The 23,312-nt window shown below is 42.2% G+C and overlaps 2 protein-coding genes and 1 long non-coding RNA gene across 5 annotated transcripts; 2 read left to right on the top strand and 1 right to left on the bottom strand.

Annotated features, from left to right (window-relative positions):
- Positions 1–1,117: 1,117 nt before the first annotated feature.
- Positions 1,118–2,681, bottom strand: LOC101466411 (uncharacterized). The gene is made up of 2 exons (XR_191045.4): positions 2,545–2,681; positions 1,118–2,328 (listed from the first exon to the last, which is right to left on the bottom strand). It is a non-coding gene; the product is annotated as an uncharacterized LOC101466411 (long non-coding RNA).
- A 48-nt stretch (positions 2,682–2,729) lies between these two features.
- Positions 2,730–7,300, top strand: cidec (cell death inducing DFFA like effector c). Of its 2 annotated transcripts, none has more exons than XM_004545336.5 (6): positions 2,730–2,851; positions 4,136–4,204; positions 4,311–4,464; positions 5,148–5,297; positions 5,885–6,078; positions 6,807–7,300. In XM_004545336.5, exons 2-6 carry the CDS (start codon positions 4,152–4,154, stop codon positions 6,988–6,990), a joined length of 735 nt encoding a protein of 244 aa, XP_004545393.2. In that variant the 5' UTR covers positions 2,730–2,851; positions 4,136–4,151; the 3' UTR covers positions 6,991–7,300. The 2 variants fall into 2 exon arrangements, with proteins under 2 accessions (XP_004545393.2, XP_004545394.2); XM_004545337.5 differs by lacking the exon at positions 2,730–2,851 and adding an exon at positions 3,713–3,866.
- A 1,083-nt stretch (positions 7,301–8,383) lies between these two features.
- Positions 8,384–22,629, top strand: LOC101466588 (G-protein coupled receptor 22). 2 transcript variants are annotated; one of them, XM_004545338.2, is made up of 2 exons: positions 8,384–8,613; positions 19,630–22,629. In XM_004545338.2, exon 2 carries the CDS (start codon positions 19,741–19,743, stop codon positions 21,271–21,273), a length of 1,533 nt encoding a protein of 510 aa, XP_004545395.1. In that variant the 5' UTR covers positions 8,384–8,613; positions 19,630–19,740; the 3' UTR covers positions 21,274–22,629. The 2 variants fall into 2 exon arrangements, with proteins under 2 accessions (XP_004545395.1, XP_004545396.1); XM_004545339.2 differs by lacking the exon at positions 8,384–8,613 and adding an exon at positions 9,290–9,344.
- The last annotated feature ends 683 nt before the right edge of the window (positions 22,630–23,312 follow it).

Genomic DNA, 23,312 nt, shown 5'->3' with positions numbered 1-23,312 from the left:
TGTTTAGTCTCAGATACTCACCATTGGCTCCCAAACTGTGACTCGGAGAAGTGTTTTATTGTATTTGCATGCAATCCGTAGAAAACATACAATTAAATCCAATATCATAATCCATTTTTTCTCAAGTCTAATTCATTTCTGCACTGATATCAGGCACGCTTGCCATAATTACAAGCATCAGCAGCCCATAAAGCACAAATGAATGGGTCTCAGCCAAATGAGCCTGCGTCACCCACAGCAGGCGCCGATGGGTGATAACAGGACAAAGACACGCGCAGGATATTGACCTCTGAAAAGAAGAAGAGACCCTTTCTAAAAACCTTTGTTCACTACTGATACATTTGGCAAACAAGTCACAGCTATTCTTAGTCTGAAGCCCTATCTGCTCTGGAGTAGACTAACATCTATGGCATAATTAATCTGTGCTCTTACACCGAGCAAGAAATGTGAAGCAACAGAGTGAAATAAACTGCTCATCTGATTTACACTGTGAGGCTTTTTTCTTCTTCTCTGTTTTATGCTGACCATGACTTTGGCTTGATTTAAATATCATCTTCACACTTTTGGACCTCAAAACGTGCGGATATAACAGAAACTAAATGAAACAAATCACTTCAATTACTGTGATTATAATACAATAAATATAAGTAAAGAAGCCACTAATACCCTGCTGAGCAGCAGACAAACTATCTGGAATTAAGATAAATGCTCTGACGGTTATTTACACAATAGTATTAGATTGTTGCCTTAGCTGGCATTAATTAGCTTGGGGTTGTTTACACTGCCATGAGAATATTATAACAGTATTATCTCTGTTTTTTTCAAACCTTTAGCCTAAAAGCATCTCTTGTAGCAGTTACCACGGGCGGTAAACCACAAATAAAACAAGTGTTTCTGCTTTTAAACAGTAATTTTACTCTGTGTTTAAGCTGGAGCTTTGTTTCCCATGACACAGCTCTATAGTCTGACGTATCTGTCTGGTGAAGCATACTTAAAATATGAACTTATTATGAAGTTCAAATAAATACAACTCACATCATCATCATCATCACAAGGCAGTTATCACCATAAACCGCAACTGGAGTGTACTCTGATTTATGTAATGAGTGCTCTCATCTGTGACACCGCAGTCTTTATTTGTCCCTTTCAGTTTGGCTTCCAAGTTGTTGCACGCATTGGCCGAGACAGCTGCTAAGAGTACAGGAAATACACTCGGACTGAACATTTCAGTCAGTAAGTAACCATTTTCCCTCCTAACAAAGCCTACAGCGTTTGCCTGTCTGAGCATTTTTTGAGTATTCCAAATTTTCACTATTCCACTGATGATGAGATGAGAAATGCTTTGTTTATCCCATATCTTTTGAATTGGACACTTTTATAGTTGTGATGGAGAGGAGGCTTGTGAGAGGAGGCATATTTGGGAAATTCTTTTGAATTTACCAAATAACCTGTTGAAAAAAATCTGGCAGATGGTTCTTTGTCAGACAGATATATTGTGTTATGGAGGATGATAATGTGCGGTATGAAAGATTTCCCGTGTGTTTCTTTGTGACAGCAGAGCTGAATCAGTCTGTTAGAGAAGGAGCTCTGCTGCCTGTCCAGTAAGTCATGCAGAGGTTTCTCAGGATTATCCATGATGGATGATGGTTTTTCAGATGCCTCGTCTTCATCACAGCTATAAAAGTGTCCAGTTTGCAGCCAGTCAGAGGGCCAGCCTTCCTAATCAGTTTATTCAGACTGTTGGTGTCACCAGCTTTGATGCTGCTCCCTGAGCAGACCACAGCAAAGGATGCTGAGTGATAGAAAACCTCCATCACTCTGTTGCACATTGAAGGAGCTCAGCTTTTGCAGGAAGCAGAGCCTGTGCTGGTCTTCCAGTTGTACTCCTCCACCATATCCAGATCCTGTCCCGTAAACGATAAACAGAGAGGGGAATGGATTGTTCAGCCAACCTCTTCCTTCTGAAGTCCATCACCATCCAGGTGGTGTCACTGCTTTACAGATGATTCCTCACAGACCACCCCACAAACAGTTTAGTCCTCCTCTCCATCACTAATACATCCAACCACCGCAGAATCATCAGAGTATTACTGTAGGTAGCATGACCAGGAGGTATAAGGGAAGTCTGAGGTGTACCAGGAGAACGGGAATGGAGAGAGCACAGATTCCTGTGGAGCTACTGTACTGCACATCAACCAAATCACACAGAGCTCTGTTCAGCATACTGCACCCTCTTTGTGAGATAGTCAGCAATCCATGAGATGGTCGAAGTTTACTGACATTTCCTGTAGCTTTTCTCACAGCAGCAGCCGATTCATTCAAAATGCACTAGAGAAATCAACGAAAGTGAGCTTCACTGTTCAGTCATTACTGTACAGATGCACCAGCATGCAGATGCTCTCATCATCTTATCATGATGTGGTCTGTATGTGGTGGTCACATTTGAAGATTAAAGATTTCTGTATATTTAAATGTTTTGTAATAAAATAGATTATGTATAAATTGCCCAGTAAAGTTACATATGTAACAGCAGAAAGTTCCTACCTGCAGTTCCTTGCTCATCCACAAGATGTCCTTTGCTTTCTTTTTTACTTCCGTAATTAATTGAAATCTTCATCCACTATCCTTTGAGGTGCAATTTTAACATTTTGGATGAATAGGTGTTTTCACAAGTAATGAGTATGCCCACTGGATAGCATGTTGTTTAAAAAAAAAGAACGACACTAACCCTAAAATAAAGACAGGTACATTCAAAATGGCGCAGGCTTCAATTACAGCCGTTAGCAGGTGTTATTAATTAGCGGTTCAGCAAGCTAGCGGGAAGGCGCTTCACGGGAGGAACACTACAAACGTAAGGGTTCATCTAAGGATTTTGCTTCGCTATGATTTGTTTTAATTACCACGAACAGATTTAATATAAACCGTGAACTTTAACGAGCATTTTCTTTATTTTTCTTGTTTTTGTGGAGCCATTGTCTTTGTTTGTGACGGTGTACACTTTGTTCACGGGCGAGAAAGCCTAGTTTAGAAATGGCTAAATCCCCCATGTTTAATAGGTGAACTCCAGTGTCCTTTAATTTATGTATTTTAAATTGTTAGCGGCTTTCATTTGTCTAAACATCCGTTTTAGCTGGATTGAGAGATAAACGAGTATACAGAAATGTATCTGCTGCTTTTTCCTACAGTAACTTCTTGACTTTTAGGATTTTCCTTCGGCGCTCACAGGTGATGTCAGACAATGACGTGTAGCCCAGTGTGATAACACCTGACAGTGCGCACACACCTCGTCAGCGTGAGCCAATCCTCCAGTGTGATGTGCTAGCAATGAACTATGACCTAATTTGTGAAAAGTACATGTTCTCATGTCCTCCAGCATTATACAATAATGCTGTAATTAAAGCGTACATTCCCCTAAATAACATCTGTCCTCAGATCACCTCAACCGCTTTGGAGCCTCACAGATTCAATTCAGTTTTGAAGCCACTAAGCAGTGGAGTTAGTTAGAATTAGGTTAGTGCTGCTCTGCTGAACACACTGCCTGATTCTTCATGCAGCTGTGTATTTTTAATTTTAGCTGAACTTTCTTTAAGATACTGGGTTATTATAACAAATTAAAATCCAGGGCCAGTGGGAGTGTTTATGCAGGATTTCTCAATAAAGCTGACGAGTTGCAACCAGATCAACAGTCATCAGCACAAAGTTCAGTGACCAAGTGTTGCAAGAAACAGCAACAAGAGAGGAGCGTGTACTTTATCTCAGAGGCTTTTGTGGTCCACACTGCTGGGAGCAGCGCTTCGGGAACAAAAACGATCAACATAAGGATTATATTCAGACAGGGTTGGGAGAAGTCTTGAGTTTCCTAAACTGTAAGAGTTATTATTCTTGATTGTTTCTTTTCTTTTTATTGGGACATAATCATGAAATTGAAGGAATGTTTATCTTACAAGTTATATTTATAAATGAGTAAGACTGACTGCCAAAAGTGGCCTCCAGTTCCAGAATTTGCTGAAATCGTTTTCCTAATTTTATTACTGGTATTTTCAGTTTTAAACTGCAAAGCTGCCACTGTCTCCTTCTGTCTCCTCATTTTTCACATGAAGCCTAGCTGCCACACTGATCATACTTATAATTGCAGGTCGAGTTGTTCTCATATGGATTATGCGATGAGGTCACTCAGCCTTTTCACGCCATCTAACCTCTCCAAGTAAGTGCTTTGTGATGGTTGTCACCCTTAGCTCTTTTGCTATTTAAATTTTTTTTTCTTTTAAATATATGAGCTGATGACCTGACATCTTACACCTTTTTCTCAGGTGTGTAACAGCGAGCGTGTCAGCTAGTGCCTCCATGACCCAGCAGCTCCTGTCGGGTCGAGTTCCTCGACCGAAGCCTTTCAGGGTCACGAATGCTGACCGCAGTGTGAAAAAGGGTATAATGGCAGACACGCTAGAAGACCTGACAAATAAGGTGAGAGAAAGATGTGAGGTGTAAAAATGCTGTGTGTGTCGGGGGGGGGGGGACTTGGTCAGCAGCTAATAATCATGGTAAGGTGGTCACAAAGCATTTGGACTAAAAACGGAGGAATCAGGGGGATTCTGTGGTGTGTATTGACCATTGAAATTAGATAAAGGTTTGCCACTTGTTGCTGCACCATCTGAAGTGATTGAGTGTGTTTCGAGCTCATGTAAGTGAAATGTAACAAGAAAAAGGGCTGGTGTCAGACTATAATAATGTTAATTTATAAAGAAGCCAAATTTAATCAAGCCTAAAGTGTCTTAGCAAGATCTGAATGGCTTCAGTATGCCTTGGCATTAATTCAGTGCTCCTTGTAACTTTTGGTAAAGGGATGAAAAACAGGCTCCCTGAATCAGCTTCTTAATGATGGCTGTGGAGAGTGCCGTCTGACAGAATGGTGTAAAGGGTCCGATGGGTGTTGAAGGTTATCATATGTGATTCATAGCGTTTTCATTACTCATCAAGCCGTCTGGCTGTTGCCTTAACAATGGAGTCATCACAGAAGAGACCACTCCGAAAATAAATGTTTCAGAACAGCTGTGTAATAACTGCTTTATGGTTTACGGCATATTTTCTTGTGATGAGGTCACTGTACGTATTTATTTTATTTTTTCCTCATCTCTACTCTCGCTCAGGCCAGTGACTCGTTGGGTATACTGTGCGTCAGTGCGTTGGTGTTGGATGAAGATGGCACTGGTGTGGACACAGAGGAATTCTTTCAAACGCTCCCAGAAAATGCTGTTCTGATGGCTCTGCAGAAGGAACAGAAGTGGAGCCCACATCCTGTATGTAGTTTTGATTAGCCACTAGATGGCACTCTTGGCCAGCAACTTTACTTCATTGTGGCCGTGCAAATATTAACATATTGATAGCCAGTGATTCTTTGATGTAGACTGATAGAAAGGCATAATGCAGAAGCCATGAATATGGACCAGTCTGTGTTGTGATACATTGGCTATCCAGTTAAATATTTTATCCATCAAATTAAATGGAAGGGCAACATGCCATTTGTTGTGCAAAGGCAGAACGCGGAGTGAACCTCACATTAGTTTCTCCCCGCTCAATATTTTTGAGAAAAATGGAAGGCAGGGGTCTGATACTAATTGGACATGAGGGATTTGTGAGATTGCAGTAACATTCACCCAAAAGCAATTAACTTTCTCAGTAAGTGATACATGCATTAATTTGGACCCCTTCCCAAATGTTTTCTGCAACGACCCCTCATTGACCTTTTCTCATTGTCATTTGCTACTCACATCATCGCTGGCAGGAGCGCCATCAGTGTGTAGTTCAAGTGTGTGGCGGTGGAGTTGAGCGCTGATTTGTGCCCATTTGTCCTGACTCATATCCCTCATCCTGTCGCCCCCCCCAGTACAACCTCTCCAGAGATTGCCTTATTGACTGCAGGCAGCAACAGCAGCGGAGAGATGTGGCCAAGCTGACCTTTGACCTCTACAAGAACAACCCCAAAGATTTCATTGGCTGCCTGAATGTGAAGGCAACGCTGTATGGTGTTTATACTGTGTCCTATGACCTGCGCTGTTACGCTGCCAAAAAGATGCTAAAGTGAGTGATGGAGGCTGCCAAAATATTCTGATATTTTTGTATTTTGTGTTGAACTATTATGTAACTGTTTTTTCAGAGCATCTCTGTGGCATCTTTACTGAAACATATTGTTTGTAGTAATAGCTTAATCCACTTAGAGCTGAAAACTGATCAGTGTGAATGAATTTCTAATGCATAAATTAGCACGATTATCTTTTGAGACTTTTTAGTATTTTTTTCCCTCCCGTGCTTCTCTTATAAAAGTATTAAAAGCAGACCCTTGTGTATAAATGATGCACTCGGGTTTGAGCGTGTACACCTGTGTGGGTGGTGAAATGCGCAGACCCTAGAAGACCAAAGGCTAGATTTTACTGAGATTAATTTTGTTATGTCATCGCTGCCGAGACCTGCTGGTTTTCAGCTTTGGCTCGGAGCTTCAGTTGAGAGGATTACATTTTGCAGACTTGTCAAATGCGATGCTCCTATTGCAGGATGTGTGGTTTAAAAGGTCGTGGATATCAGTTTTATGAAATGCAGTTGATGTCAAAATTGAGCATCTGAGGTCGTGACTATCAAGACTATCTGGCTTCCTTGTGTTGTGACTTGTCTGAATTATACCAGACTGATACTCGTATCTCGTTACATGCAGGCTGTTTGTGTGGGCCTATTGGTTTCCACTCATGTCGCTGTAAATGGGAACTGGCTATTTATGACCATCCTCCCTCTTGTTCTCATGCGTGTGATTCCAGGGAGGCTCTGCGATGGACCATCTTCTCCATGCAGGCCACAGGCCACATCCTGCTGGGCTCCTCCTGCTACATCGAGCAGCTGCTGGAAGAGGAGGCGCGAGTGGAGAAGAGCCTGGCGCTGCCACAGGAAAGCAGGATCAGACAGCTGCAGAACATGCTGCTGGGAAAGATTTCTTACTTATGATAGACTGACAGTGGTGAGGTTGAGCTCTTACCCACTCTTAGATGTACATCAGTGTAGTTGTCACAGATGAAGCATGCAGTTCGTTTCATCATCTCATAGTTTCCAGTGCAGTTTGGCAACGTCATGAATTCGGCAGTCTCTTTTCAATGTCACTTTTTTTTTTTTTTTTTTTGCTGTTACATTTGTTTACCTCTTATGTATGTATAAACCAATGCCACAATTTATTCCTCTAAAATCACTTTTACTCACTATTGTGCAACTTTTTCCTATGATGATATAATAAATAAAAGCAACTGTTTTTATTTTGCCATTCCTGAAAGTTAATTTAAATGTGAATGCAGCAAACCCACAAGACACTTTAGTGTGTGTGTGTGTGTGTGCGTGTGTTAGCAACAGGTCCAGCTGTCTCTCCCACGCTTCCCTAATTGTCCCCTGGGCTGCAGTGTCCTGTCAGCTGCAGCCTGCCTCTGTCTCAGAAAACCAGAGCAAAAGATTGAAGGAACGGGAAACAGCTAGCAGCTGCATGGGGTGAGGGGACGGAAGCAAACCATTACAGAGAAAGATGTTTTCAGCTGGCAGCAGAAGTGCCACTTGTGCCATCTTGCTGAGGAAAGGCGGTGGCAAAAGCAGGACCGATTTTAGCCTAAGTGGCTGTCTTGCATAACCTGATGAACTGAGTGCGACTGTGGTCTTGTCGCGCAGCGTTATCTAGAAGATTCCTTTTTGCTTTGACATTATCTACAGAAAATAACTTGGGTTGGTCACTTGATATTCAGTCCATGTCTCTAAATTCATGAACTACTTGCACACATTTGTGTATATACTGCGCGAGTATGAACAATGGCCATTTCTTCCAAATTCTTTGCGGTGAAATGAGGCAAGAGGTACATTCTGTGTCCTGCTGTTCCACAATCATTGTGTCTGGAAACAAGGAGGCACCACTCAAGAGTGTGTGTGTGTTTAAAGTAGCAAAGATTCAATCAATGTTGATGTCTTTGGCTTGTGTTAGCTCTTTCAGGCTGTGGGGCTTGTCTGCAATTTTAGGGTTTTTATGCACAGTAAAAATAACTGGCCATGTGTTGCTTTAATATTAGTTGACCTTGACCAGGTTTGATTGTAAAATTATAGCTGTATTGTAAAATCTGATTCAAGAAAAAAATTGGATCGCCATGCTACCAACGTAAAAAGTGATTCAAACTTTTTTTTTTTATTTTTTTATTTTTTTTTTTTTTATTTTTTTTAAAGCAGCTTCTTGCACAAAAACAGGCTCATAATCATCTAGATCAGGCTTCAAAGCTGTTCCTCAAATACCACTACAACTATATTTTCAAATATTAGTCATTTAACTTTGTAAGTGGTGTACAGTGTTTGGTCGTGATGATCCCGCCTCCTTCACCCAGTCAGCTGAAGTCCTACAGACGGCAGAGTCCTCTGTGGATCCAGCAGGGGATGAGCTGCAGCCGTCTGTCTGTCCCACTAGGCTGTGTTGCTGTTAGCACTCCCTCCTGGAGCTGCTACCGCTGAGCATGCGCTCGGCTCGTACACACCTCTGGACAGAAGGGACGCTTCTCATCAGCACTCTCATGGTGAAGGAATGGATCGTTGAGCCCAAGGTTCTGAAAGGTAAGAGTGCTAATTGGCAATAAATAAATAATGGATTAAAAAACGAAAAAAACCCCGACATTTCAGTATATAATGCGCAGCGCTTGGCAAGTATTTGGCATGCACGTCACCACTGTCCATTATTAAAAGTTACTAATTAAAGGTCTGATTAGTATGGATGGATTTCACATATTAAACCACCTGCTTAAGTTTTGAAAATGCTTAAGTTTAACTTTTACGCAGCGTATGTTAAACGCAAATTTAGAACCTGATGTTTATGAACTATTATGACTGCACGTAGCGCCGATTGCATCTACCTTAATGTGTTGATTGGGCTATATGCAGCTTTGTATGCAGGGTTCGTGTGATTAAAGATGTTGTTGCGCATCGCTCCGCGCGCTTTTTGGCACAAAGTGCTTCACGAAATATCGATTTAGCAGAGGAATCTGGGTTTTATTAGAACCTCCGGCTGTGTGTGGGAGTGGGTGCTTGACACAGTTACGGTCTCCGAAGCTCTGTGTTTTCTCCCACGCTCCTGAGGGAGTCATCAACGCGGTCCGCTGGAAACATTTCACCGCGCGCATCAAAGTGAGGCTGTCTGTTTGGATTGTGTGTATGCCTGCGATGCTTAACAGTTTGTATTTTGCTGTGTGCTCCAACGGCCTTGGGGACATGCACAAGTCGTAATCTCACAGCCCGCCAGCCTACAGTTATTACTGACCATACCTACTTCACCTTTTTTATTCATGAGGGTAAGTTACCACAAAATCCATATTTTGGCCTCATATGCACCACTTTAAAACTTAAAGTTAAGATAGACTTCTCCCTGCACTTTATTTTGGTTAAGTATCAGCAATTTAAAACATTTTAGGGAAAGAAATGTCTTCTTTTCCCCTGTGATTAAACGTCTGAAAAAGATGTGATTGCAAGTCTGCATTTCAAAAATACTTTTAGATTGAATGAACAGTCAAGAAAACAATCTGAAAATTGATGATGGAAAAAGGAAAAAACTATTAGCTGCAGTTAGTGGTCCAGATGTATTTATTTTCAGAGGCACAGAAGACAAACAATTTAAATTTGCTCTGGGCGGAGTCAGACTTGCGGTCTGCCATTATAAAGTCAAATAAATAACTTGATACTCGTGCAATCTGCGGGCTGCGTCATGCAGCTTCTGTCTCAGCGGTTAATCGTGAGCAACAGTTTGTCAAAGAACAAAAACAAGAAAAAAAAGATGTGCAGAGGACAAAGGACGACTTTGAAAATGAAACTAGACGCAGCAGGCGAGATGAGGAGTAACAGAGAAAGGAGGGCGGCTGGTGACAACAGTGTGGAGGTGGAGGAAAGTAAAGAGAGAAAAAGGGAGAAGTCTGATGAAAGTGTTTGGTCCGAGCTGTGTCTCCACCATACGGTCCCCGTGTTCTGCTGTGAACGGCTTTGATTGTGAACATGAAGGAGAGAAAGCAAAATCCCGCCGGACACATGAAGGCAGAAAGTGTGTGTGTGCGTGTGTGCCTGTCTGTCTATGTTGCCATCTCACTAAACGGATAAACTGTCTTCTAACTGGCTCTTTTGCCAAGTTAAATAACCTTATGAGCGTTCACCAAGAAGCTATTTCTCTCATATCTCTCATTCACAACACACATCTTCTCTCCTCACCTGTTCTGCCTCTTCCCTCAGCTTAGGTTTTCTATGGCTGGCTATTTCAGGTCCATATTTTGGCACTGCAATGAATTATTCAGGTAACAGGACAACATAAAGGCTCTCAGTAGGATGCTTTGCTCAAACCTGAATTACCCCTCTGCCATCTGGGAAGTCTGCCTGAATAATGGATTTGTTTCCCCAATACCAAGTTGTTTGATGGTCTGTAACTGAAATGGCAATAGGTGCACTCACAGTGTGTGTGCAAGTTAACTCCTCCAATCTTCCCAGCCATCATTTAAAGACATGAATGCATTAAAGATTACTCTTAGAAAAAAAAAAGTCTGGAATTGCTTGATTATACTCCCCATATCTCTTTTGAAGCATTCTCTGGAGTCTACATATTTCATGCCTTCCTGATTGCTTTTTTTTTCTATTTTTTTTTTCAGCTTCATTATGAAATGAATGGAAATATTTATGACATCAGGAAAGCTATAATCTACCATAGAAAAAAAATGGATGCAACTTAAACAGCGGTCATAAATTAAAGATTGTAAAAAGCCCAGACAATCGATCAATAAAGCAATCAAACGGACGCAGACCATTTACTTTGCCCCTCGGTGCTTGAAAACTGTGGTGAGACACTACAGTACTTACAATATTATGTTGTAAAGGGTTTCTTTATGCACAGTGTAAATTGTTTGGTTCCCTTTTGTTTGTTTTGTATCCTGTTCAAGTGCACGCAAGTATAAATCAGCTAGTTTTGATTCCTACAGTTTAAATTAATTTTGACACCAACTTGAATTTTCATGTCATTTCATTTTTAAGTCACCAGGAAAAAGAAATGCCACATTTATCAAAGTCTGACGGGTCTCTAACGAACACAAGCGGATGCTCAGATAGTGACCCCCAAGATTAGCAGTTAATTTGTAGGCGGAGTCATGGTCAAATATCATTCAGTGGAATGGCGATTAGCTGTGTTTTTAATCAAAATAATAGGGATCTGTCAAAAGTCAGATCTCCACAACTCACGAGGAAGTGAATAACGGTACGAACAAATGCAAGATGCTGATGATCGTCGGGCTGGAGACACATCTCTGAAGCTTCTGGACTCCATCAATCCACCGACAGACAAATGAAGGAAACTGAAGACCTTGTTACCCTCCACAGGAGTGATCAGCCAACAGAGATCACTTCAGGAGCGGGACATTTAATAGTTGCGGAGATCTAATCAATGAAAGGTCTCTCTCACATTGACTAACGTTCAGGTTTATGAGTCCACCATGAGTCCACCACTGCCTGCAACTGTGGAGCTTTGCTCCACAGTTGCAGGCAGAAAAGCCGAAAGGATCAACGTTCCAGCTGAACATGATCCAATCTGTGAAACATGGTGGTGATGGTATCATGGTTTGGTCATACTTCGATGGCTCTGCACGAGGCTCACAGGCACTATTAGAGCAATGAGTTTTGAACCGTGCTCTCGAATTCTAAAATACACAAACGACATGAACTGAAATATTTAAGAGAGAGTACGCGTGCAGCAAGACAGCGATGCAAAACATACAGGTTGCTGTGCAAAGAACGGACAAAGAAGAATAAAGATGATGTTTTGTGGTGGCTAAGAAAAAGTCCTGATCTTAATCCTGAAGAAATGTTGTGGAAAGACAAAAACATCAGAGGATGTTTTAGGTCATATTAGTAAAGGTGTATTGATGATTCCTCGCAAAGCATTTTTCTTGCTGATGCTTCCTCCCATTCCACTGTAACCATTGTTGTGATGTATGTGATGCAGAAAAAGTGGATCTAGAGTAGGAATGGTTTTGTAAAATGAACTCGTAGAATTTGTATTGTGCAGTGTCCATGCTGTCATATCTACACGTGAGGGATGATGGAGATGTACAGAACAACTCAAACTTAACTAAAAACTAAAACATTTTAGTGACCAACATAAAATAAAAACTAGACTTTTGAAAATCAGCCGTGGTAGGGCGGTGTTTAATTGTGTTTTTCACGTCACAACCATATCAAACTAGCATTTGCATTGAAGCTTATTGTTTACCTTTAGAAAATTCCTGTGCACTTGATAATAATATGCATGATCTTTGCATGAAGTTGGAACATGGAAACCGTAATTTAATCTAAGTTTAAGGACAGATTCACTCAAGGATCTAGACTTCAGTCTGGATTTATTATCGTTTCATCTGCTGGCACACAAATAATGCCAAACATTTGCAGCACTGTGAGACAGTCTGAACTTTCATCTTCAATTCTTTCACCTTTTTCTCCAAGACCACTTACTGTCAGCTCAGCAGGCATCCTGTTGTAAAAGTGTGTTTGTGTGTGTGTGTGTGTGTGTGTGTGTTACTCCGGCAATGTGTTGTGCTCCTATGTGTCATTTTGTCTCTGTCTTCGCGTGGTGACTAGAGAGAGAGCTTGATGTCTCAACAGGAGTCTACATGGTACACTCTCTCTCTCTCACTCACTCACACACACACACACACACACACACACACACACACACACACACACACTGTGCTGGTGGGTGTTTATTACACCGACTGAACGTATATGTTCTGTGTTCTCATGCTAGCTTCAGCCTTTTTGTGTTGTTCTTCACCCCCTCACTGCAGACTTCAGTGCTGTCATCCCTGCTCTTCTTCTTCTGCGCTGCTTTGTCCTTTGTAATGTCTTGTGAGAATCAGAGCTCCTTCAGCTTGTTGGTGGCATTCTCGTGATTAAGCTGCCTTTTTATCTTTTTTTTTTTTTTTTTTTGTACAAAATTTTGAATGATCAGATTCCCAGAAACTAGATTTTATGATTTTTCCCAATGCAGTGATTGCAAAACATAAATGTAACATGATTACATTCACGCTGCACATACTGATCACATTATCTTTTTATTTTAATGCGACTTTTTCTGTCCTGCTGCCACACTGACTCACTCAACAGCAGCACAGGCAGAAACTTTATTCTCTCCTCGTGCCTTTCTTTGTTGGAATTTCTAATCTGATTAGATTTTCAGGTATCTTGCATAACTTTATATTTTAGTGGAGGAAAAACACTTTTTTTTTGAGCTAGAAGCTGAGTAAAAGTTTTTAAGATGTAGAGCAGCGAACACATCAACCCCTAATGTTGGAGATTGTGTACAACATTGTGTATGTTGAGATTCTCCTTAATTTTAGTGTGTGGTTTTAACCACCAATTAGGAACACATGCATCGGGTAGCATGCGCTTTGGTTAGTGTTTAAACTAAAGAAATAGCTTGCACCTGAGGACAGCAGCTACAGTCTTCATCCTAAGGAGCATGTGCATGAGCCCAATCTCGCAGAAACATGTGAAACACGTGAGCTCTTAGAAACACATTACATTGTGAAATGTCATCTCTGAGCCCGGCTGTGGTGCATGCATAAATCCCTCAGAGGGGACGTTGCATGAACCTCAGGGTAGCACAAATCAAACCAAGCAATGTCAACCAGTGTCCTCGGGTTTAACTCTCGTGTGGACTTGATGGACTGTTTATAGGAAACGATCATGGTTGCAATTGCATAAAATAGCACATGTAAATTCTCTAACCCTTCATGGCAGGGCTCATCATGCTGTCACAATAAGAGCTGACTTCCTGTGGCTCTACATACGTGTGAAAGGAATGAAGAAAAATCCAAGATCTAATTTTAATTTCTTCTAACCTCCCCTTCAAGGCCATCTTTCTGTGTGTCTCTAGGCTGCTTTCAGTTCTGCTGCTATTTTTAGATTTTTCCCTTTGAGTTTTTCTCTTTCAGTACATCCATGCTTATCATCCAGTGGTGTTTACGTCTGCTTAGGCTGCCACTGGGGCATAAGAGTAGTGTATTCAGTGCCACTAACCTTCTTATGTATTCATAAAAACATCATTTTCCACAGCATTCCCCCCTTTTTTTTTTTTTTTTTTTTTTTTTTTTTTTTTAAAGAATAAAGTTCCAGTGCATTTCCCATTCATGTATGTTTCTTCCTCCGTTCTCACTAGCCGTGTCACTTTGAAAACCTGTTACATCAGCTTGTCTCAGAGGAAAAGCAAGATTAACTTTCATCTTTTTAATCTTTGTCCTGCTGCTTCTGGGAATTGCTGATGTGCCTAGCTGTTTAATTATACATGCCATATAGTGTCTTTCACACACTGTCTGGTTTCCCCACACCAGAGGGGAAGAGGTTGCAAGGCATCGCTTAGATCTGTGTGGAAAGCATTAGCTCTGAACGTGCTGCATGGCTTTGCAGATTCACCTGCCCGCTGAGGCTTTGATGCACTGTTAGAAATATATTCATTATACTGACAGATTATTGTCTGATGATTAGAGGATTTGTGCTTAAAATCTGTCCATTTCCTACATTTCTCAAAATGACTTCACACAAACAGAAAAAACACAGCAATCTCTTTTTTTTTTTTTTTTAAATTGCATTTTGGAAAAACTATTTATTTTCAAAATAAAACAATAATGACAAAATCAGAAAAAAGATATATCAGTCAGATTGCTATCCCCCCTGTGTTTGGAGCTTTTGTCTATTGTTTGTATGGTTATGTTGAAGGCTTCTGTTAAAATAACATAAAGAAAATATTAAACAAAGTTAATATCTCTAACAAACCTAATAAATCAGCTATTTAGTTTCTAAATAAGCACAAAAGTTGTGAATTCCAAAGCTGGGCCATAAACAACATCACAAAGGACACAATCAGCACCACAAACCAGTCACATAAAAAACAAAAAACAAAAAAAAAACTATTTTAATATAAATGACATCAAACACAAGAGATGCTCCTTCAAATTAAATAAATAATTATATAAATATAATATTTTATGCTTCAAGATCCAAATGTGATATAAAGTATCGTGAAGAGTCAAATGAAAATATTTATATTGTATGTGGTCATGACCTGAAATAAGGACTACAATATTCAGTTGGACTAAGGCTTTTATTGTGAAAGTTTTGAAAAATATGTTTATTTTGAGTTTAAAAAAAAACAACAAAACAAAAAAGTTGGCTGTGTTGCATCACTTTCTCCTTGGGAGCCAAACCACTCATTCTTATCTGATATCTACCTGGTCAGCTATTTAGCAGTTAGATTTTTGATTTCATGTAGTAAATGTTTTCATTGGGTGAGAAGTCTGGGGTGCGGGTTGGCCTGATGAGATGCTTTTATTGTGGAGCAGAGCTGCTGTAATATGTACAGAATGTTAATTTTACTGTAAGTCTGCAGATTCTGAGGTTTGTAACATTTTAATTTCTTTCGTAATTTGGCACCGTTTAGAGAAACTGTATCTGACCTTGCTGGGACACCTGGATCCTCCAGACCAGCAAATTGCCCAAACATCTGCTTTTATAAAGGTGCTCACACTTACTGATGATCAGTTAATTGAGTACATCTGATTAGTTACCCTTTTAAGTCCTATGAAAGCAGTTCTGGCGTCCAGGATTTTGGAAACTGAATCTAACACCATGTATTTTAGGGCATCATTTTTTACAAATACTTAGGAATATTTAAGTAGCCTTCATTTGAATTTTTGCCAAGAGTTTGACAGGAAGATAACCGCGCCCAGGTAACCAATCAGTACCCAGGAAGAAACTGCTTTCCAGGCTCTAACTGCAGGAAGTAAAATTCAGCTCACCACATTATAGTCTTTTTTATTTTACCTGTACAGAAACAAAGTGTCAGGACATAGTAGCTTACTTAACAAACTTTCAACATTCCCTGAGGAAGAATGGGAAGTTACTGTGCCTCTTCTGGCCAAAAAATTGCTAACTCTGAAACTGCCGTCCTTGCCTTGGGTTTTCCGTGCCTGCACATGGGGTGATGGAAATGTCCCATAACATGACATCATTTTAAAAATATAAACTACAACAGATTGAAATACCAGTCATCTTTTCACTGGAATAGCCTTGGCTCAATTTACAACTTCAGAGAACACACAGAGCACAATGTCACAGTTCTAAGCACTACCTGTAGAGCTCAGCTGAAAATGTGTCACTGCGATCAAGCTGAACCTCATTACCCTGTCCCAGGTTTGAAGGGAAAAGGTGTTGCCGAGGTAGCCCAGCCACTTATCAAATCTAGCACCTCGATGTGGGCTTTTCCTGGCTCTCAGCGCGCCGGGGCCTGAGTGAGAATACTGCCTTATTATTATATTGTTGCAGAGCCAGAAAATGGACACACACACACATTCACAGTTACCTGGAGAACTCCCTGGTGTGCAAGTTAATTAGCAAAGCATCTTAAGAAATGCACCTGGTTTCACACTTGCTTTCCTCTAACAACGGGACAGTGACAAAGCGGCAGTGCTGGTTTCTGAATTCAAGCAACGAACGCCAAATTTGACTCGCTCATTCTCATTCTGATTGGCATTTTTCAAAGAGGAAGCAAATTATTAATAAGCAGCTTGTGAATGCAGACCAGTGTGAAACCGCGCGTTGTTCTCCAGGGTCAGACATGAGTCACTTTGGTTCAAGCAGGAGGGGCACACTGATTTTTCACCTGTCTGCATCACACAAATGCCCTTTGAAACTGAGCCTTTTAACATATAGATGATGAATCATATTTAACTATAAAACATACCTTTACAAAAAGAAAAAAGAGCAAAGTTTGAAAAGAAAAAAACAACAGAGCCACAGTTCTCTTAAAGCAGAACACTATGAAGCCTGTGATAACAGTCCCCACAGAAAAGCCTTTCAAGCAGGTTGATTTTCTGCTGTAATTTTACGCTCTGTAATATCTACACCTTTCCTGTGCTGAGCGTCTAACCCGTGCAGTCATCACGCAGCTTTTTACTCAGGCAATCATGAGTGGAGTCTTTGGGGACTGAAGCAGTCTTTTGGGGACTGGATGCAACCAGGAAACCAGCCGCAGTTAGAGGAAGGCTGATGTAAGACTGCCACCTCTGCTCCCTGGGACATCTTGTTTACCGCTGCGTCTGGTTCACCCTTCTTTTCTACTTCCTTCCCTCACTCAGGCGATTGCTGTAATCTGTCTCTCAGTGCACGCACATTTTAAAGGTATGAATTCATTTAAATGGATTCATACCTTCTCCATCCAATCCCTTGCTACAATCAGACAGTCTGTGGACGATCAGGCCAGCTGGAAACCTCCAATCCGAGTCCAGCAAAGTTGCTGCGAGAGTCTGCGCTCTTGCACACCATCAGCTCTTCACTCAGTTTTTGTTGTTTATTTTTTTCCCCACCAAACCCATGTTTTGTTTTTTTTCCCCAGTGGCCCCTCTTTAATTTCTCCTTAAATCCCCACGAAGAACAGACAAGAGACAAATCAAAGGAAAAACCCGAACCCTTGACCCCAACAGTTTCATCCTTTTTATCTGTCGCTGCGTCCTCGAGGGAAACTTTTACAGTTGAAAGTTGATGCAGGAATCTGCATCCTTTCTGGCTTAGTCAGTGCTGCCATAACTTAGATTTCGTAGAATTTGCTTATATGAATTAAAATAGTTTAATCACAATCTCGAAATCTCGTGGGACTTTGATTTCCTTCCACACTGAGTTGTTTGTATTGCCAAGGGAAAAAAGGGGACGCACGAAAGTCAGCAGAGTCATTGTGACATGGATTATAAGACATGTTATTCAAAACATCTGTAGCACAAGGCTTTTACCGCTGCTGGCACTGTTGGCTCAAAGCTGAGCAGGAAGCCCCATCACGACACTTATTCGGTCTCCTCTGTCTGTTCCGCAGGAATGCGGCGCGTTTCAAGCTCTCCGATTTGTAGCTGAGAGCTGTTCTAACTACTACTACTCTACTGCTCAGTGTCCCGCACTTCAGCGTACCTGTGCCCTCATTAATGTAGTTCCTTGTAGCGAGGTTTCCGTGGTAACGGAGGTGAGGAGAAAATGAGTCTATCACTCAGCTGAATGCCTTGTTACCAGAGCGGAGGTTGATATTTCAGGCTCGACTTGTTGTGCTGGAGTCAGTTTCCTGTGCTCTCGACTCGGAGGCCAGTCACGAAATGTTTTGAGCACCTGATGCCAAGATATTCATTCAGATAGCAATTTAGAGACATATGAAGCCGTGATTTCACTTGTTCGGTTGATTTCCCGCAGGTGCAATTAGTTTCCGCCCCCCCTCCACAATCAATGATGAGCGGCTGTGTTTTACACACTGACTTTAATCTTGTAGCTGTCGATGTAACAATGACATACTGCTGGTGTTTATAAGTAAGGATAGGCTGTGTCTGTGGGCTGAGGTTAGTTAACTCTTTAATATGGTGCGCTGGAAAACTCATTTTTAGTTAGGTGAAGTAAAAACTGTTCTTTAGAAAAAAGGGAAACACAAATAGTTTCTTTAGTTTTAGTCCTTATCAGTATGATCAAAATCATTCCAGAAGAAATTCTTACTCCTTGTCTAACATTTTTGCAATGCATCAGGGCAATTATTTGAGCTGTCATTTTAGCGTTTATCCACATCGATAGGATCACCTGTCAAATCTCATATAACAGGCTTAAAAAGTCCCAAGAACAAGGTTTTAAAAGCGTTATATAAGTCGATTTCCTTGTCATCGTTCGGACTCACGTTGTTCTATCACTACAGTCATGAACATTAGGCACATAATAAATTTAGGGTATTTAGGAAAGGCAGCTCTACCCGCCTTTGCCCTGGCCCTAAAATGAGCAGTATCTGTTTTAAAAAGTGATCACATTAAAGGTCTGACTTATGATTGGTTATGTCTGGAGTATTTTACAGTCATTCCTTTGTTTTTGTTTTTTTTTTTACAGTACTTTAAGGGAAGTAGTGTAACTCTTCAAATTACACTCTGATGTTGGCATCGATGCTATGTGCATGTCTGTATGTATGCTTGTCAGCTGGCAAAGGCTTACCAACACTTTCCAATAAATATGCCCCTTCGGTGCCGGAGCTATTTTAAATGCATTATGCGGTCTGTTACAGCTGGCAGAGAAAAGATCATAACCAATTTTGTGTAACCTGCTGAGTGTGTTGTATTTACTGATCCACTGAGAGTAGTTGATTTCTTGCAGGTCTAATTATTTAGCTCCATTCAATTTGGGTCATTCCCCAGAGCTCCAGTACACATTAGTGATGGCCTATTGCGACGGCCTGCTGTTCTGGCAGCTTGTGTTCACGTCTCAAGCTGTGGCTGAGTCGGAATGGTAATACTGATAGGAGACAGAATGAAGGATGGATTGATGCATAATGCAGCACCTGCTCAATCTGCAGATGCTGGAGTTAATGCGTGCAAATGTGTTAGACAGACAGACAGAATTCTTTTGGCAAACATGGATAAGTTATGATCTCTGTTTTTATCCAAAGTTATGTTGGGATCTCTGTCATGCTGTGAGAGAGAATAATGTGTTTTGATTTTCTCCTGCACAGTTCATCTCTCATCTGTCTGCGTTGTGTTCCCTTCTCCGCAGCGCTGTCACAGAGCTGTTATTCATCCCTGCATCATGGAGGATCGGCCAGGTGCATCATGGGAGCTCATCAGCAGTGTGACAGATACAATATATGAAGACTGAGAGGTCGTCATGGAGACCGGCAGCTACACGTCAGGCCCGGCCACTACTGATGGGGTTCGGACAGCCGCTGGGCTGGAGGGACTCGGAGTCCTTCAGGAGCGAGGAGGAGGCGGCTCTTTCAGCACCCCTGCGTCCTGGTACCCTCCGTACTCGCTGGGCTTCCAGGTGTCACTCACCGCCTTCCTCATGCTGGAGCTGGTGTTGGGATTCAGCAGCAACCTGACTGTGCTGGTGCTCTATTGCTCCCAATCCAATTTAGTGGACTCTGTGAGCAACATGGTGACCGTCAACCTCCACGTGCTGGATGTGGCGGTGTGCGTGCTGTGTGTGCCCCTCACTCTGGTTGTTGTTCTTCTGCCTCCGGGACCCAACCTGGCCTTGGTGTGCTGCTTCCACGAGGCCTGTGTCACCTTTGCCAGCATCGCCACAGCCATCAACATCCTGGTTATCAGCTTGGACCGATACGACATCTCGGTACGACCGGCCAACAGGCTGCTGACGACACACAGGGCGGCGTTGCTGCTGATCGCCGTCTGGATCACCTCGGTCGCTGTGTTTTTTATCCCATTCTTGGAGTTGCAGTGGTCCACTGAAGAAGAAGCAGGGGAGACGGAGAAATCCTTGCCTTTGTCCTCGTATGACATTAGTTCCACTGTGGCGCCAGCATGGCGTAACCGGACCGTCCTATGTGTTGGTGGTCAGGGCTTTCACACCGGCCCCGGTAGGTATTACCATCTTATCCTCCAAGTGCCCATCTTCTTCACCACGGTGGCAGTCATGTTGTTTACCTACTCCAGAATATTGAGGGCTTTAAACATCCGCATTGGTTCCCACATGAAAAAGGGCCAGCGGTTCAGGGGCCCCTCCTGCAGAGGGCGCCACAAGAGGCAAAAAAAGGAGAAGCCGGGGCTAACGACTGATGGTGGGGAGTTAGGAGGAGAACAATGCACGACAGATAATACCAAACAGCTCAGCCACCCTCCCCTCATCCCATCCCCAACCCCAACAGCTACCTCTCCCCATGCCGTGTCATCCTCTGCTCCGCTCGTCAGCTCTGACATGGGCGCTGCCACCCCCATGCCAGCCACAGTGGGCGTTCAGGCTTCCGTGTCGGCCATCATCGCCCTGCGGCGGGCAGTGAGACGACATCGAGATCGCCGAGAGCGTCAGAGACGTGTCTTTAAGATGTCCCTCATCATCATTTCGACCTTTCTGGGCTGCTGGGCTCCCCTCTCAGTGACCAACGTCCTAATCCTGGGCATCGGCCCCAGCGACGTCCTCGTCAGCCTACGCCTCTGGTTCCTCGCTCTGGCTTACGGAACCACCGTCTCCCACCCGCTGCTGTACGCTTTCACCCGACAGAAACTGCGCCGTGCCCTTCGCGCCAAGGTTAAAAAGAGGGTGGTGTCCCTGCTCCAGGTAGACCCTTCACCAGGTGGGACTGTCATACACAACTCCTGGGTGGACAACCGAAAGACCAGCAGGCAGGTGCGTCTAGAAGCGAGCGAAGGTACCGAACGCTGCCTGGGAGAAGCCCTGTGAGACTGAAACATGCAGGTCAGGCTCCATAATGAAGCTCGTCGGTGCGAGAAGCCGGTGTGAGAAATGTGCAAATCACATTTACACCTTGGGGAGACCTTTAAATGTAACCACCAGCAGCAAGCTCCTGCTACACTCTCCCCTCAGCGCAGGCTGCAGTGGAAGCAGGGTGTCACAATCACTGTGGCACTCACAGCCTCTGCAGAGAATCATTCAACACACACTGTACATAGTTTGCACTCTGTGAATCCTGAAGTCTATTTACATATGGAGCTGAATAATAGAGCATCCTCATAGTGGTGCTTACATAACCACTCCAAAGAATGTGTTTAGCCAGCAGAAGATATGATCTGCCTTCTCCCACTTAAAGCCTCCAAGGCACTTCAAACACATAAATTCTTTGAATGTATTTAATATTATCTCTGCCTTAAACGTTCCGCTAAATGGTATACTGTGCATTCGGAACAAAAAAAGGGAGCATGTCAGATATTTAAATGAAAGGCTCAGTGACAGCTGATAAACTTTTAACTTTTCAGGGTCTGCCTGGGGAGAGACGATAAAGAACAAGTCAGAGGACAGTTAAAAGTGTAAATTAGTAAATCAAGTTTTGCTTTAGTGTGAGTTTATCGTGTGCTAAGATATTAAAGCGCTTGCATAAGATTTCGCAACACTTCTTTTGCCCCCAGTTTATAGCAAATGGTGTAATATATTATTTGGTATTGCAGTCTAGCTGTCTCCCCCTGTTTCCACTTGTTATGCTAAACTAAGTTAACTGGCCGCTGGCTGTAGATTCGCGTTCACTGTTAGCATGAGAAATCTTCTCATGTGACTCGTGATGGGAAAGAAAAGACACAATCATCATTCACAGATACTGTGTTTATTCCAGGTCTATAGTCTTAGACTACATTTTAGATGTAAAGCTGCTTAGAAGAAAATTCATGTAAATGATGTAAATACTGCCCACATGATGAAACGGAAGTGTGTGGTTATAAAACGACTTTCCTAGAGCAGAGCAGTGATCCAGCTGCCTCGTCCCTGTGTCGTTGCACCCAGACATGCGGTCCCACAGGTCAGCTCCTCCCAGAGGAGTGTAACGGTCACCACAGCTGGGCCCTGACAGCTTCCTGGCGTTATAAAGAGTAGTGTTGACTTTACCTGCTTGTGTTCACTGCTCTAACATTGTACTCACGCTATTGTTCATTGCAGCGGCCGTGTGATTTATCACACTAATAATGCATTAGTGAATGTTAACAAGTGAAAATATATAATATATGTACACCAAGAATATCTTTAGAAGTTTTCTCCACAGTGTTTTGATGTGAATGTGTCACAAAACAGTGAATTAAAAGAATGAATTGAGTTTTTCTTTCGCGTGTGTGCTGTGTTGCAAGTTTGTTTAAATTTCCAGCTGGGGGTCAGAGCTACTCAGACTTCGTCCAAGATAAAAAAACAAAAAAAAACAACAGGTTTTACATTTCTTCACTAGGTTTTTTTAAGCCTCCTACAAGAGGAATAACACGAGGACAACGTGCAGCTCCGTACATATAGCCTATATAATCACTCAGGGCTATGCTGCAAAAGAACATAATGTCCCCACAGACTCTCGCTCACACATCAAGGAATCTCTGTATGTCCATCTGGTGAAATCGCACATAAGAGCATACAGCGACGTCTGAACAGAACATAACTGCATCCAACCGCTCTCGAACTCCTCAAATGAACTTCATCAGCAAGTATGATCAACACAAAGATGTGATGCGCACAGAGACTCCTCCATTTGTTGGTGAGACCAATAGTCGCTTTAACATTTGCTTTGTGTGGTCTCTGTGTTGAACAAACGGTACATTGTGTTTGTGGATGTGTTCATTTATCACCATCAGATGCAGCCAATAATGAGTGGGTAGTGCCATTTACATGTGATAATTTTAGTATTGTCTTTCCACTGGTTGGCGTGCTAAACTCAAACCTCGGCGCTGTAGGCTTTTTTATGTGAAGATGTGCTATTTCAGTCTGTGCATTCATGTTCAGTAAAAGTGCCCTCT

This window comes from Maylandia zebra, linkage group LG5 (assembly GCF_041146795.1).
Source record: "Maylandia zebra isolate NMK-2024a linkage group LG5, Mzebra_GT3a, whole genome shotgun sequence".
Lineage (NCBI taxonomy): Eukaryota > Metazoa > Chordata > Actinopteri > Cichliformes > Cichlidae > Maylandia > Maylandia zebra.
The sequence above is the reverse complement of the archived record's forward strand: the minus strand, read 5'-3'. Positions and strand labels throughout refer to the sequence as shown.